The sequence below is a fragment of the Folsomia candida genome, unplaced genomic scaffold (genome assembly GCF_002217175.1).
Source record: "Folsomia candida strain VU population unplaced genomic scaffold, ASM221717v1 Fcan01_Sc004, whole genome shotgun sequence".
Classification (NCBI taxonomy): domain Eukaryota; kingdom Metazoa; phylum Arthropoda; class Collembola; order Entomobryomorpha; family Isotomidae; genus Folsomia; species Folsomia candida.
This window is the reverse complement of record NW_019091196.1, coordinates 4,138,994-4,155,462: the sequence shown is the minus strand read 5'-3', so window position 1 is coordinate 4,155,462 and position 16,469 is coordinate 4,138,994. Positions and strand designations below refer to the sequence as shown.

At 37.4% G+C, this 16,469-nt stretch overlaps 2 protein-coding genes across 3 annotated transcripts; one reads left to right on the top strand and one right to left on the bottom strand.

The window, feature by feature from the left end:
• Window positions 1-1,880: 1,880 nt before the first annotated feature.
• Window positions 1,881-2,590, bottom strand: LOC118435459. Of its 2 annotated transcripts, XM_035851550.1 has the most exons (4): window positions 2,480-2,590; window positions 2,299-2,388; window positions 2,126-2,220; window positions 1,881-2,019 (listed from the first exon to the last, which is right to left on the bottom strand). In XM_035851550.1, exons 1-4 carry the CDS (start codon window positions 2,531-2,533, stop codon window positions 2,004-2,006), a joined length of 255 nt encoding a protein of 84 aa, XP_035707443.1. In that variant the 5' UTR covers window positions 2,534-2,590; the 3' UTR covers window positions 1,881-2,003. The 2 variants fall into 2 exon arrangements, with proteins under 2 accessions (XP_035707443.1, XP_035707442.1); XM_035851549.1 differs by having other exon boundaries at window positions 2,126-2,388.
• Window positions 2,591-7,881: 5,291 nt separating this feature from the next.
• LOC110848953 (ubiquitin-like modifier-activating enzyme 1) lies at window positions 7,882-14,250 on the top strand. Its single transcript, XM_022096327.2, is given in 10 exon segments — window positions 7,882-8,052; window positions 8,151-8,288; window positions 9,382-10,108; window positions 10,111-10,149; window positions 10,235-10,837; window positions 10,935-11,179; window positions 12,483-13,190; window positions 13,260-13,394; window positions 13,488-14,000; window positions 14,092-14,250. Coding segments are annotated over 10 exon segments (3,423 nt in total). The 3' UTR covers window positions 14,236-14,250.
• The last annotated feature ends 2,219 nt before the right edge of the window (window positions 14,251-16,469 follow it).

The following is a 16,469-nucleotide window of genomic DNA, read 5'->3' as shown; positions in this document are numbered from 1 at the left end:
TTGGTTTTAATTTCGTTCTGAATTTTGTACTCTTTTTAATAAAATTTACATTTGTATTAGGTTTGTTCACTTTAAATAAATTTAAATCAAGGAATTTTACACGTAGAAATTTCCATTGTTCGCAAATTTAGAAAAATGAGTATTTCAAGTAGCTTATTAGTAAAAAATTAATTATAGATTTATCTTAGAATTTTACAATGATTTTCACGATTATTCAAATTTCCCAAAAATAAAATGACCACATTAAATCACACTTAATATTCTAGATTTTACCAAATTTTCAAAACATCCAAGCCAAATTGGTTCAATTTTATAAAATAGTTTGAAGTTAACTGTTATTGCAGATGGGAATCTAGCATACTTCACGTAATTCAGAATATTATTGGGTTTTATGCATAATTTTTATCAGAAAAATAAAAAACAAGTTGTTTATTGTTTGTTTGTTATGTTAAAATTTTGAGATTTATTTTGTAAATTTCGACGCCTAGCAAGTAACAAATAGCTTAGTTAGTAAGATGTAAAGATCCCCTTCGTTGACACTAGAATTTTAACTAACCAAAATTTTATTTTCATTTTAAGAAATTTTTGAACATAAGTGAAATCCAAATTCACATTATTATCCTGTTTTTTAATCACTAGAAACATTCTCCATATCGAAAATCCAATATTGTACAAATTTCGACGCCAATTTAGTTTAATTAATATATAATTTGGCTATCAAACTATGAAATATCCTTCTTTAGCTCTGCTTCCTTAGTCGCTGAATCTTCTTAGTTTTAAATTAATAAAAATTAAAAGTTTATACCTGTTTTATAAAAATTTAGTAGAAAAATTAAATTAGGATGCAAAATTTTATCAGGTTTATTTGTTTACAGTTATAAATTTACATGTATAAAATTTTCAAATTTTTTTGCAAATTTAGAAGCCAAATTATTTTATTTAACAAATAGCGTACTTAATAAAACATCGAAGATCCTACTCATTGCTCAATGTTTAGTTAATTAAAAATTTTATAAGCATTTTAAGAAATTTTAGAATATAGGTGAAACCAAAAGTGCACATTTTTAGTTTTTGCCCTCATAAAGTTTTTTTAACTTGAAATCACGTGAGAAAGATTTTATATATTGAGTTTCCAATATTTCGAAAATTTCCAAGCCAATTCAGTTTAAAAAATAGGTTAACGAGTGAACAGTACAAATAAAAGATCAGTTCCAAAATCGAGGTTAATTCAAACTTTTTAAATAATTTTTATAAAATTTTGGTAGAAAAATTAAACCAAAATGCATCGCTCTTACTAACTTTCTGTCTACAGTTTTATACTCTATGCATACTGGAAAGATTTTATATGTTGAAGTTTTCAGATTTTTTTTGCCAATTTCGACGCCAAATTAGTTTAATTTGAAACATTTTTGCTATTTACCTATGAAAGATTGCTTTTTCCGCTTCTAATAATTTAGTTAGTAAAAATAATACACTCAAAATAAAATCATTACCAAATCATTACCAAAATGCACACGTATATGACTCTGCAAAAACGGTAATAATAACCACCGGCTGGTAAAGAAATTGATTGAACCCGAAGTGGTAATAAAGAACACCTTTAGGGATAAAATCAATACCGTGATGTATGACAGATGTACTACAATATGTAGTAAAATGTCTACCGCCTGGTAATAAACCATACCACTTTGTACACGGCGTGCTACTCATACCGGTATTAATGCTTTTTATATGTATACCCCATTATTACCAAATGTTGTGCAGATTTCCACCGAAAATAATACATTTATTTATTTTCTTTACAATAATCTTTCAATCAATTATATTTATTGTAAAACCATTTTAAAACATACTTACATAAGTATAAAATTTAAGTATAATGCAAACTATGGTTTTTGACACTCGTCTGTCCCCCCTTCAAATTCCGATGAATCTCCAGTCGATTTTGGATGAGCCCACACCGGTTGACGTCTTGCAGAAAAATCTCTGTTCTGATTTCCAACTCAAATTTTTGCTTCACTGAAAAAAATAAACATAACATTATTATTTACTCGTTCCTATTAAGATGGTGGTCGTGCTCGATCACCATCTTCAAGGCACCTACATATGATAATTTGATACTTACCTGTTTCCAAAAATTCTATATAATTTCCAGAAGTTTTTATCACTTTCTTCCACGGGCAGAATAGGATTAATTTCGCCATTTTGACTTGAGTTGAGCTGAGCAGAAACTAAAACTGAAAAATGCGCCACTGTGTAGCGTCTCACAATCCATACCAAATGTATTAAAATTCTTACCACTATGGTAATAAACCACACCAAAATGTAGATCTCGTCAGCACCACAACTTGTAGTGCACTTGATTAAAATTATGGTAAAGAATGTTATCTAAATTTGAAGGATATAATTACCAGCTCGTAGGAATTTATTACCAAAATTATAAAGATAACTTAAAATATTGTGGTGGAAGGCCAGTTACCCGGTTGGTATTGATACGGTAATAATCCGGTATAATTTTTGTAGGACGCGTCATTACCAAGAGCTCGGTAAAGACGCTTATTAGGAATTCTTTACCAAGTTGCTAAGAGTGTATACTCAATTTGTAAAATTTTTTGAGATAAATGAAGCCAAAATGCATCAGTTTTATGAGTCGATGTATTAAAATTAAGGTTATTTTTACATTAGCAATGCATGTAAAAACGGCTTTAATTATGATGCCCCGACCATATCTGACTACAGTTTTTGTACTTTTCAACTACTACTAACCATGAAAGTCTAGCTGCTTATGCTCTCCGATTTTTAGTAAATTAGTGTCCATCGTAACAATTGTATTAACAATTAGTTAGTATGAAATTTGGAAAAGACACGATCTACCAGTGGGGGCGTTTGCGTCCGAAGAGGAGAAAACGCGCATTAAATTTAGAAAGTGCAAAATTTATCAACTTACTTTTACGTACACACTTTTACTTGTACTTTTACGTAGCCATGGCTGTTTGGCTTGGGGGTGAGAACCGGTGGCTTTCAGCACTCGGAAGGTCTATGGTTCGATCCCTCATATCTCGGCAGCTGGGGCAGCCCTCCCTGAGTGCCAGTTACACACATTGTAGCTGGACACTCAGTAGAGTGGACTGAGCATACTTACCTTTCCATGGTAGTATTCGCGTCCAAAGGGGCATACAGTAAAATTGAATAGGCAGTGGTGGGTAGAGGCATTGATGACTGAGGAGCTTCGCTTATATAGATGGCTACTTACACGTATTTTTTCTCGTAGGGTCGCGTACTCGCATCTACACTTCTCGCCGATCTCAGCGTAGCCAAGAGAAAAGTGTGCCAACTTTGAGCCAACAAACTCATGGCAAACTTCGCTCTCTCTCCTCCACACTAACCACAAAATTTAATCTACTTGACTAACTTTTTAATTTTATTCAATTGACTTTAATTTAATTTAAGTCAAATGAGTTGAGTAATATTTACAATCGATTGTGTTGCTAAAAGTTCGACAATTCGCTTTGCCATTGTATTAGGTCGGGTGTTAGGTATGTGTATTTTTAAATTGTACACTAAAAAATATATATTTATTCATATATAATTTGATTGATCGGCATTGGAGGACACATCTTTGAAATTGAGTTTACTGACAAGCTTTCGGCACATACAGATACCTTCATCAGATCATAAATTGGAATATATTAATTCAATTATTAATATAATGAATAATTGTTCGTTTCAGGCGTGAAGCGTTATACCCAAATGCTGTAGGCAACTTTGCAGTTGCCACTCTACAGTTGCCATTTCAAGGAAAATTCCCTCCATTCAGCCCACGTTGGTCAAGCGAGGTCATCGTCTTTCAAAGACCGTGTCCTTGACTGGGCTCACCCTGACCCTGTTCGTCGCCTTGTTCTCCGTCTGGTTCCAAGCCGTGACAAAAGTTTCCTTTCCTCCCACAGTAATTGTGCAAAGGACATCAAATAACGAAATGACAGCGAAAAATTACCGGCTCTCAGTTTCTGGTGAGGAAATCGAATAAGTAATTAAGTCGCTCGATTGTCATCATAAGTGACGATAATGAATTTCCACTAATCAACTGTTTATTTTGCAGACAATCGAGATAACTACTAAAACATTGATTCAACGACAACAATATCAACTGTCTTGGTGGAATAATTTGCAAATTTATCAAAATCACGTTGTTGGCTGAGGTACGATTTTGACTAAATTATTCTCAATCGATAACACATTTAATTGGTATGAAACATATTCCCAAAGCGGAGAAAAATGAGTTAATTATCTGATTTTTTTGGTTAACTAGACGACGGGTCTATTCCCCTCGAGGCATCAGCTTCTCCCAAGCCGAACAAGAAGAAGAATAAGAAGCGCTCCAATTCCCCTGTCGCTGTTGTGGTAAAACCTACGCCAAACTCAGGGGGGCCAGCTGCGTTTTTGTGGTGCCGGTGCGACGACAACAACGGCTGCCAAGAAGACGTACTCCAACAAGAAGAAAACTGCGACAAAACGCAAAGCTACGTCATCCGCGTCTCCAAAACGGGGTGGAAAGAAGGCTCTGCCGCAGCCAAAAAGAAGACTGATACAGAGACCGTGATTGTGAAATAGGTGAGTTGCATATTCATTCCTCATATATGATTAATTGACGTAGCACCCGATGTCAAAAGCAGGATATTTCTCCCTTGTGGAAATTTATTTTAAAATTCTGGGCGACAAATTTCGTCGTTAGGTTGATTAATGGGTGTGTTTTATTTGCCATAGAATGAATGATTTTTGGATGGAATGGAACGAGAATGGAATGATTTTACTCGCAAATAAAACGGATTTTTGGAATGGTGTGAAAAGTTGCGATGATAAAACAACTTGCGTTTTATTTGACGGATTTTGCAAACTAATTTGGTTAAATTAAATTTGTGTGTTTCGTAGTAGTTAACTACAATTTTTTGCAAAAGATAGTTATAGTTAAGATTTAACTACTTTTTTAAAGTAGTTGGAAAATGTAGTTAAACGACTTTCTCCTATTAAGGTATAGTTGACCAACTACATTTTTACTACTTTACAACTACTTTTTAACTACATGTCATCTAATCTCAAATTTCTTTTTAATGAAAAATTGGGGTTTTCAAATCTTCTTAAATTCATGGTGTTCTAGCTGCCTTAATTATTCTCAGAAAGTGATAAAATGCTAGATCAAATTCAGTAAAAATCTCAACTACCTGAACGTAATTATGTTTTTAAGGGAATTACAATGAATCTGTTGCTAATAATTTTCTTATTTTAATGATTTTAACAAGAAGTTAAGTAAAGTAGGTACAAGTTTTCCTTTCATTCAACTACACCGTAAAAGGTAGATAAATGAAAGTAATTAAAAAGCAGTTGAAAGTAGTTAGTGGTTAGATTTTAGAATGTAGTTAGAAATGTAAAAATTTAACTACATGAAACCGAAGTAGTTGTAGTTCAACAACTTTTATGTGTAGTTAAACAACACTGAAATTAACTACTGTTTTACTGATTTTACTAAATTCATTTTTAATTGCTAATTAGTAAATAAGTAGTAAAAAATTAAGTTGGGAAAAAAATTAATCACTAAGCTAAATCACTAAATAAATTTGAGGGGAAACTTAATTAAATCTCACCGTACAACTTTGCATAGCCCGAACCAGGAATTATCAGAATATGTATGTACAACTACACCAGCACAATTTAATGCCATTTTTATATGCATACATTAAAACATAACGATAATTTAAAGAAATCTCTAAATCTCTAAATATAAATTTTGTTTAGACGTGCACACAAGCTCATATGCATATTTAACGTGTACAATACATATTTAACAACATTGACCTGACATTGATTTGTTACTTGATTTGTCTCTTACCAAAAACCTTAATAATAAAGAACGAAATTGCATTATTTCAATGGATGAAACAGATATTACCCCACTTATTCAATATAACAAATATCTTGATGCACTCGAGGGCATCCCCACACATGCACAGAATGGATCAATTATGACCGCAGCTGACCATGCTCTTGTGATCATGGTGAGAGGCCTTACAACAAATTGGAAATATCCGTTGACTTATCACTTCAGCAAATCGTCAATGTCACCTCAGCTCCTTAAGTCATTGCTACTTCAATCAATTTCGTCCTTGCAGAAAATAGGCTTACAAGTTCGGGCTACCGTGGTCGATCAAGGTGGTTCGAATCAAGGAGTGTACAAGTTACTTGGTGTGACGATGGAAGCACCCTTCTTTGAGCACAACAATAACAAGATCTATGCCCTGTACGACGTGCCACATCTGATCAAATGTATCCGCAATAACTTGTTCAATTACGGCTTTCTCGTCCCAGTGGATGTTGGTAACCTACCAGAACATCATCATCTTGTCGGAGAGTACAGTGCAGAAATAATGAAAGCAGAAAAATGTCAATTACAAGACGCATACAGGTTGGATGTGAAAGGCTCATCGAGGGTGTTTCCCAAGTTAACCGAGCGTCATTTGCAACCCAACAGATGGGAAAAAATGAAAGTTTCTTTGGCTGCTCAAACGCTAAGCGGAAGCGTTGCAGCCGGCATCAAAGTCATGGTAGAAAAGAAATTACTTCCTTATAACCACATTGCATTCGCTGTAATAGCTGAGAAGTTCAATGAGATTTTCGACTTACTGAACGGTAGCATGCCCGATGATTGTAACCCATTGAAACGTGGCAAGGATATATTTAGACACAAAGATAAGTTACTAGAATACAAAACATGGATCAGCCAGCTAGAAGTAATTAAATCCAATGGACGCGTTCACGTCCCTACGTTGAAAAACTTTCAATTAACTCTCCACTCGATGTACATGCTTCTAAGTGACCTGGAACTTGATGGGTTCGACTATGTCTTCACAAGGCGAATACAATCAGACTTTCTAGAACACTTTTTCTCATTCGTAAAGTCTCGGGTTGGACCATGCAACAAGATTACGGCACAACAATTTCGCCAAGCATATAGATATTTCTTTGTTTGTGCAATGATGAAATCTCCATCTGGTGCGAATTGCGAGTCCTTTGAAGAAGATCAAACAACCGAAGAGACTATGGAAAAAATTAAAGTGTTGCTTGGCAAACGAGGCAGGAATCAGTTACAAATGATGAAACCGATGACGAATTTGAATCTGACGGAGATGAGTCAAACGATGAAGACCGAATAAGTTACCAAATAAATTCTTACTTTGAAGGTATAGCAAAAGTCACCAATGCTGCAGCGGAAAACGCAGCCATATATCTATCATCATGGGCTGTTAAAAAAATTATCAAAACAAAGAAATGCAACTTGTGTGAGATCAACCTCCTTGAATTCGTAAATGATCGTCCATCTCAATGCTTTACTGATCCTGAAACCTTAACAGAATTAAAAGCTTACGATCCCCACGTTTTTACTAACCCTAAGGAGTTTGGATATGGCCACTTGCTGCATAGAAATCATCAGAATACTTTTCTCAAAGTTAACGAGCTGTATCACACAGCCGTGATGTCATCTCAAAATGATTTTGGAACGAGTGTAGTGAGAGAACTCAAGAAGGATTCCACAGTACATAAGTTTTTGACGGATTCTAAAGTTTCTGAAAGTTGTTTGAGTCACAGGACCGAAATAGTGTGTACCATCTTGAGAATAAAGTTTTATGTACTGTTGAAAGAATTGAAAGATGGGAATCGGACCATAATTCAACCAGTTGATAACGAATCAGACTTTTAAAAAAGTAAAACTGAAAGCTAATTATACATTGTGTAAATATTTGTGACTACATCAATAGTTCTTGGACGTATAAAAAAGTGAGATAATGAGAAAGTGAAGTGTTCTTTAATTACTTTTAATTTTGTGGTAGAATGGACAAATTTAACAAAGTTTTTAAGCGAAGCAGTGGAAAGGGGTGGGCTTGGACAAGAATTCCCGAGGTCGTCCAAGCAGTTGAAAAGAAGTTTGTCCCCTTGATTCAGCCCAAAGGCACCCATCGCCCGTATGAGGTTGTTATCATGACGGACTTGACTCGAGAAATCGTAAGTAATGACTAGTTTTTACCGTTCTAATAATGCCAGAAAAGAAATGCAACATAGTGTTTCGTACATCAAATCTCTCTTTATTTTTTAAATTACAGAGTTGTAAGAGAAAACGCTCTGAAATGAGCATGATTTGCGGTGAGTGGCCCAAACATCCTCGACCTAGCGTCATTTACGACGAATCCCTATTCGACGATGGTGGCGGCCTTGACCTGCTCATCAATTTGGATAGCAAGGTACGTTGCATTAATTTATTTATTGACAAAACTATCTAGAAATTAAAAGATACAAGATAATATCTTTATCTTGTATCTTCGTCTCCTGATCACAGAAGTATCTTGTATCTTCTATCTTTTAAAAAGTCGAATAGTATCTTGTGTAAGTATCTTATCTAGATACGCCTGGCAGAAAAGTATCTTAAGATAGTTGACAAGATTCAAGATACTTTTTCTTAAAATTCCGTCAAATTAAGTCAATTTTTTACTACTGGCAGCCAATTTGACCATGAATTTGTCGTAACCAGATTTTGGCGAAATTTTAGTTTATGTTTTTCCAATTGGTAACAAACTTGTAAATGCATACATATGTACATATATTCATATTGTATATATATCTTTATATGCATATGTATATATGTTCATGTGTACTCGTACATTTGTACACATACATACGTTGCACATTACATGATATGTACATACATACACTGAACTAGTGTATGGATATTATAGGGCTTAGTTTCAATAAGCAGGGAATATTGTAAAAATAATACCAACTTCTTAAAAATAAACGTAAATATGTTACGTAGAGTTTTAGATTTTCCAAATTTAGAAATTTTTCGAAGTATAAGCACTGGAAACAAAACTTGTAAGATGATTATAGAATGATTTTAAATTTTGTACTCACTAGATTTTTTCGTTTAAATAATTAAACATGACTAATTGGACATGAATACCAAGCTAAAAAAGAAAGTATCTTATCTAGTATAAAAGTAGCTTAAGATACATATCTTGTATCTTGACTACTCAATTTTTAGGAAAGTATCTTGTATCTTGTGTACTTGAACAAGTTGTATCTTCTATCTTATATCTTATCCTAGAAAGTATCTTATCTTGTATCTTCCGACCAAAGTATCTTGCCCACCCCTGCTCGTTAGTCGATCCCGGTGTAGTTTGAAGAAAGGTTCCATTGTTAGTTACGTTTCTACATAACGTTAACTCACTTGACGGTAAATTTTGCGACCGAGAGCTTGGGATTATTTTGGGAAAAAATCCTTGCCACGTGAAGTTCAAGCCATTTTAATATAAATTTATGAAATATCTATATACTTAGGAACCAATTGAAGTCAACATTGTTCCGTACTATGGATCGTCCGCTAACAACAACGGAGCAGGGATCGACGAAAATCTGTATTCCAGGCAACGCTATGTCCTCGGAGAAGAAGCTCTGGCACGGATGGCGGCGTCAAATATCTTAATCTCTGGACTGGGCGGACTTGGAGTGGAAGTGGCGAAAAACGTGATTCTATCTGGAGTCAAGTCTGTTACTTTGCAAGATGCCACCACTACAACCTGGGATGATCTATGTTCTCAGTTTTATTTGAGAAAAGCCGACATTGGGAAGAACCGGGCAGAACAATGTCTCAAACATTTAAGCGAACTGAATCCTGATGTATCAGTTCTCACTTCGAAGGAACCACTAACTCCGGAACTCATAGGAAAAGAAAAATACAGCACGGTCGTCGTCACCGAGAGTAGCGGAGTTTCCAACTTGCTCGAAATTGGAAACTGGTGTCACGACAATGGGGTTTCTTTCATCTTGGCTGAAACAAAGGGACTTTTCTCAAGAATTTTTTGCGACTTTGGCCCAGACTTCAGCGTGCTTGATGTCAACGGTGAGAATCCTGTGACGACACTGATTGCTGGCGTGACCAAGGAAGAACAAGGGGTGGTCACATGTCTTGGAAGTCCTGATGGATTTCAAGATGGAGATTTCGTCAAGTTTTTCGAAGTTCAAGGCATGACTGAACTCAATGATCATCCTCCCATCCAGATCGAGGTGACGGGCCGTACACTTTTAAACTCAAGCTTGATACGAGAGGTGCGAACATTTTATTTTAAAATGTGAATAAAATTAATTCTTTTTCAAGTAAATGATAATTATTTCATTTATTAATTACTTGTAGGCATGACGAACTATATACGAGGTGGCGTTGTCACTCAAGTAAAAATGGTCAAGAAACTCTCCTTCAAAAGGTTGGAGGAATCCATCGCCGCTCCAGTATACATAATTGCGGACTGGGGCAAGCTCGACCATACTGAAACGATCAACATTGCCTCCCAAGCCCTGGATGCATTCGTCAATCAACACAGCTGCCGACCTCGTCCATACAACGCTGAGGATGCCGACAGTTTTGTGAAGATAGCAGCAAAGTTGGCTACAAGGAGGGAAATCACGCTTAATGTGAAAGTTGCCCGAATTTTTAGTTTCATCTGCTCTGGACAAGTCTGTCCTATGAATGGATTCGTGGGTGGCGTCGCGGCTCAAGAAGTCATGAAATCTGTGAGCGGAAAATTTCACCCTCTCTGCCAGTGGATGTTTTTTGATTCAATTGAGTGCCTTCCGTTCGAGTTTGATGGTGAGACCGGTGCGGTCATGAGTACGCTGGACGAGACAGATTTCCAGGGGAGCGGGTCGCGGTACGATTCACAGATTGCAGTTTTTGGGAAAAAATTTCAACGAACTTTGGGAGATGAAAAGTGGTTTGTGGTTGGAGCGGGTGCAATCGGTACAGCTAAACTTTCATTGTTAATTATTGTTCATGATTTTCAATTAATTTGACTGATTCATAGTTAATAACAATGATTTATTTTTTATGTAATTAGGATGCGAACTCTTAAAAAATTTTGCAATGTTGGGACTCGGTGGCGGCGACAAGGGAAAAATTTTTGTGACTGACATGGACTTGATTGAGCGGTCCAATCTAAATCGTCAATTTCTCTTCCGGCCCAAAGACGTCGGTCAGGCCAAGTCAGTCTGCGCTGCACAAGCTGTGCTAGAAATGAATCCCGGAATTACCATTGAACACCATGTCAACAGAGTTGGTCCCGAAACGGAAGCAACCTACTAGGTGGCCACGAGGAAGTGTCAATGCAAATAAAACGATGTAACTTTTACAATTTCGATATTACAAATTTCTAGGTAATTTTATTGGAAAGCCAGTGAAATTTCGCAACAGAAATATTATTTAGTTTTCGAAATTTCCCCCCCTTGCACTAATGCAGCGCTGAAGACGCGGGCGCCACTCCTCGATACAAGTACGCACCGATTTCATGGACAATTTCTCCCATTCCATGGTCAAAGAATTCTTAAGTGCCTCAATACTTGTGTGGGGTTTAGCACATACCTTTGCCTCCAAGTTTGACCAAATAGCGTAGTCCAATGGATTCAAATCCGGCGATGCCGATGGCCATTCTGAAGTGGAGATGAAGTCTGGAATGTTGTTGTGAAGCCAGTTTTGGACCATTTTCGCCTTATGAGCAGGTGCAGAGTCCTGCTGGAAAGTCCAGTCTTCTCCATTGAATAAAGACTGATTAAGAGGACGTACTATTGGTTCGAGAACATCGTCCAAGTAATTTTTTGCCTTCACCTTGACCCCTCTTTCGACAAAATGAAGTGGAGCCTTGCCCCACCAACTAACACCAGCCCAGACCATCACAGATCCTGGATGATGGGTCCTTTTGACCTTTCTTTGACATTGGGGGATGTCCTTGACAGATCTTGCGTAGATACGGTCATTTTGCTTATTGAAAGATTCCTCAACAGTGAATATCTTCTCGTCAGTAAACAGGATCCTTTCCACTTTTTTTTTGCCGTACCGCTTCAGGAGGGATCGACATTTCTTCACTCGTGCTATCTTCTGGGGGATGGTCAACATATGGCAAGTACCACGTTTCAAAGCCCTCAGTCCAAGGTCTTCTTTAAGAGCTTTTTGGATAGTTTGCCTTGAAACCTTCATCTGCAAGGCCAGTTTTCGTCGGGAGCGGCGTGGATTTCTTCGAATTCTGGCCTTCAGTGCCTTCAGCATTGCAGGGGTCCTTCTAGGCCTTGGAGTGTAAGTTCTTCGTCGTTTAATGGTGGACCCAGTGTCAAGGAACCTTTTAATGGTCCGCTTGACCAAGTTATAATTGACCTTTGAATTTTTTAGAAGTTTTACAATTTCGCTATTTGTCTTCCCATTTTGGTAATGAAAAATGATGGCCGCCCGCTTCATTTCTAGGTTATCCATGCTCGTCTGGTTGTTAGAAAAGGATAAATTAGTCATTGAAACTTACTTAGAATTGAATGAGGAACACGATGCACCTATTAGATTTGAATTTGGACCAGCTGTTTTTTAGTAAATGGCTATTGACACTTCCGAATGGCACACTAAGTACAATGACGATTTCTTTGAAAATTTGAGTGGAGTGGCCAACGCATTAGACAATGTCGACGCCCGAATTTATATGGACCGTAGATGTGTCTACTATCGGAAACCTCTTCTTGAATCTGGAACGTTAGGAATTAAAGGAAGTACGCAAGTCGTCAATCCCAACATGACTGAGAGCTACAGTTCGAGCCAAGACCCGCCCGAAAAAAGTATTCCAATCTGCACTCTGAAAAATTTTCCAAACGCAATTGAACACACGTTGAAATGGGCTCGAGACTTGTTTGAGGGAATCTTTAAACAAAGTGCGGAGAATGCGGCTCAATTTTTAAGTGATCCCCGATATTTGGAGAGAACCCTAAAGCTGCCGGGTAGTCAACCATTAGAGATATTGGAATCGGTTAAAAAGTGCTTGATGGATGATCAACCGAAAGATTTCCAAGGGTGCGTGACCTGGGCAAGATTGTTGTGGGAGGATTCGTTCAACAACACAATCCAACAGTTGCTATTTAATTTTCCCCCAGACCAAACGACCAGCACGGGACAGCCGTTTTGGTCAGCCCCCAAGAGATGCCCGAAGGCAATGACCTTCACCACGGAAGATGACTTGTGTGTAGACTTTGTCTTCGCTGGGGCCAATTTGAGGGCAGAGATGTACGGAATTCCGCAAGTTAGGGATAGGACACTTGTTGGTAACATGGGTGCTGCTGTTCATGTGAGGGAGACAATTAAAAATTGTATTGTTTTATTTATTCACTTGCTTTTGTTTTTATGGTGTATATAGGTTCCGGTATTCCAGCCAAGGACAGGGGTGCGGATCGCTTTAACTGAAGCTGAAGCCCAGTCACAGTCTGGAACTCTTGATTCGGATCGTTTGGAGGAGTTGAAGACTACTTTGAAAAATCGTGTAGATTTCCAGGTAAACTAACGATCTAAATGTTTTTTAACTTAATATTTATTCTTCATGCATTGTATTATGTATTTATTACGCATTGCAATTTATCCTTTTCAGGGACTGAAGATCACTCCAATCGAATTTGAGAAGGATGACGACTCCAATCTCCACATGGACTTTATTGTTGCTGCATCCAACGCCAGGGCCACGAACTACTCGATTGAGCTGGCTGATCGTCTCAAATCGAAACTGATTGCTGGAAAGAGCATCCCTGCAATCGCCACAACAACCTCTGTCATGTCGGGACTCGTCTGCTTGGAACTCATTAAGCGTGTCGGGGGAGAAACCAACATTGAAAAGTACAAGAACGGCTTTGTCAATTTGGCTCTTCCATTATTCGGATTTAGTGAGCCGATCGCCGCCCTTAAGCTCAAATATCACGACACGCAATTTACTTTATGGGATCGATTTGAAGTTCAGGGAGAGATGACCCTGAAGGAATTTTTGGACCATTTCAAGGATCGCTACAACCTTGAAATCACCATGTTGAGTCAAGGCGTCTGTATGCTGTACTCTTTCTTTATGCAGAAGGAAAAGAGGGAGGAGCGATTAAAATCTCCGCTGGTGCAGGTAACTAGTTAAATTAATTAATTAACTAATTAATATATTTTTTAGCCTAATTACAAAATATATTTATTATATAACTTTATAATCTATTTAGGTGGTAAGGGAGGTATCCAGGAGACCCATCGAACCGCACGTGAAGGCTCTTGTATTCGAACTTTGTTGCAATGATAGGGACGGGGAAGATGTCGAAGTACCATACGTCCGCTACGAAATACCACCCTCTCTATTAAATAATTAACAGTAATGCCTAATGAGGAGTGATTAAAAAATAGTAGACTAGTAATTTTTATTACTTTGTGTATTCTCATGTTTTAACTATTGATATACGATGTTGTAATATTAACGATAATAATTGTGTGTTTGGTGGTGTGTGACTTGTTATTAATTTGACATTATGAGAAATGAAATGATTTAAATTGTAAATAGTTATTAACAAAAAATTGTAAATTTATTATAAGCTTTAGTGCCAAGTAATGAACATTTAATATATATTTTTGGTCGTGGTGGTGGTGGTGTCGTATTTATTTCTGCATCGGGAGAGGAAAGTGAGACAATCGTGAGACAGCATAGAGTACCATGCCAGCCCAAACCTGCGTGCATGCAAAAGGCGAGGAAATCTCGTCCGGAGAAACAAAGCCTTGTTTCCCCTTCCATTTGATATTAGTATTTCATCACAGAATATAGATTCTACCAGAAGAATCGATCTTATGTATTCGAGTGACGCTTATGGAAGAACGGGGAGAGCCAACCAAATAACTCGGTGTACATTTGGCCCACCTGGGGATGGCACCTCCGCATCATCATCATCACCACATCTCCTGGCATCAAAAAATGATGATGGAAGCACATAGGTGGCGGTGGCACCCCCATTTGTGCACCAAAACACACCCTCGTAGAGCATCAAATTCGTGGAGACGCAGCTCAGAATGGTGTGTTCTGGTGCACAAATGGAGGTGCCACCGCCACCTATGTGCTTCCATCATCATTTTTTGATGCCAGGAGATGTGGTGATGATGATGATGCGGAGGTGCCATCCCCAGGTGGGCCAAATGTACACCGAGTTATTTGGTTGGCTCTCCCCGTTCTTCCTAAGCGTCACTCGAATACATAAGATCGATTCTTCTGGTAGAATCTATATTCTGTGGTATTTCATGGGGTAGAGGATGGGCGGAGTGGGACTGGCCCCGTAAGTGCAGGGGTGAGCGGTGGTGCTTACGGCAAGCCGGCGTCTCTTCCCATCTTACTATCCTTAAATGGTTTCTCGATCCCCATATCTCATCAATAGGTATGGGGATTATACCTGAGCAACTAGATAGCCATACGGTGTAAAGTAAGAGGAAATTCAATAGATCTGATGGATGATCTGAGCAGTGGGCTCCTACGATAGGAGGAGTCTTCCTCTCAAAATACATACATACATACTTTTACGTACACACATTTGTGTATTTCGTCCTCAACGGAAAATAAAATACTACACAAATGTGTGTAATTAGTCTTTAAGAGGTTAACCTCTTAGGTCAAGAAACAAAAGAAGTTTCGGAGCATTTGTGTGTGTAATATTTTTAAATGAGAGGGAAAAGGGCACAAAGTAACATTGCAAAGTGTAAAATTTGACAACTTTTCTCCTCTTCAGATGCAAATATCTCTGTCAAACATGCGCATTGGGAGATCGTGTCTTTCCCAAATTTCATACCATTTAAATTTGTGATTGATTGATACGAATTGGGTCAAAACGGGACCGGAGGGTGGAGAGCATACGCCTGGACCACCATTGACAATTATTCACGTTGACAAGATGTTAAAATTATAAGTTTTGCTGGAAATTTGGACGCAGCAGTTGTGCATTTATGCAAAATAAAATTGTCTATAAATATGGGTATACATATGTACATTGACTTTTTATGTTCTGTTTTTTTTCTTAGTGAGGCAAATACCTAACAACGGAAAAAATTTACTAAGTATGCATTTACCCCACCCAAAAAAAGTGACATAAGTCGATTTCTCGGCCATTTCTCAACCGATTTTGATGAAATTTTGCATACATCATTGTTACAGGATTTAAAAACGATGTACTAGTTGACTTGGCGAATTTTTTATTTTTACCCTAGTTATGGGCGAAATAGAGCAAAAATTTGCACTCGGAGTCACCTTTCCATCCATTGTTCCATTTCAGAGCATCACATTGTCCTAAATTATTGGAAAAAGTTACACTGATTCCTTCTGATCATTTTAAGACCAAGTTGACCGAAATCGGTTAAGAAATCACGACGCTATTCAATTTTGAAAATTAAAAATTTAGTAAAATTACTGTGGATGCAAGTATAATGCGGTGCAATAATGTCGTTGACAACCGAATTACAAGTTTTAAATAAACAAGGTCCCAAAAAATGGGAAATCTTAGTGAGGCAGTGCAATCTCAACTCAGAAATAAAGTTAGATTGCAGAATTTTTGCATCACCGCTCTGAATATCA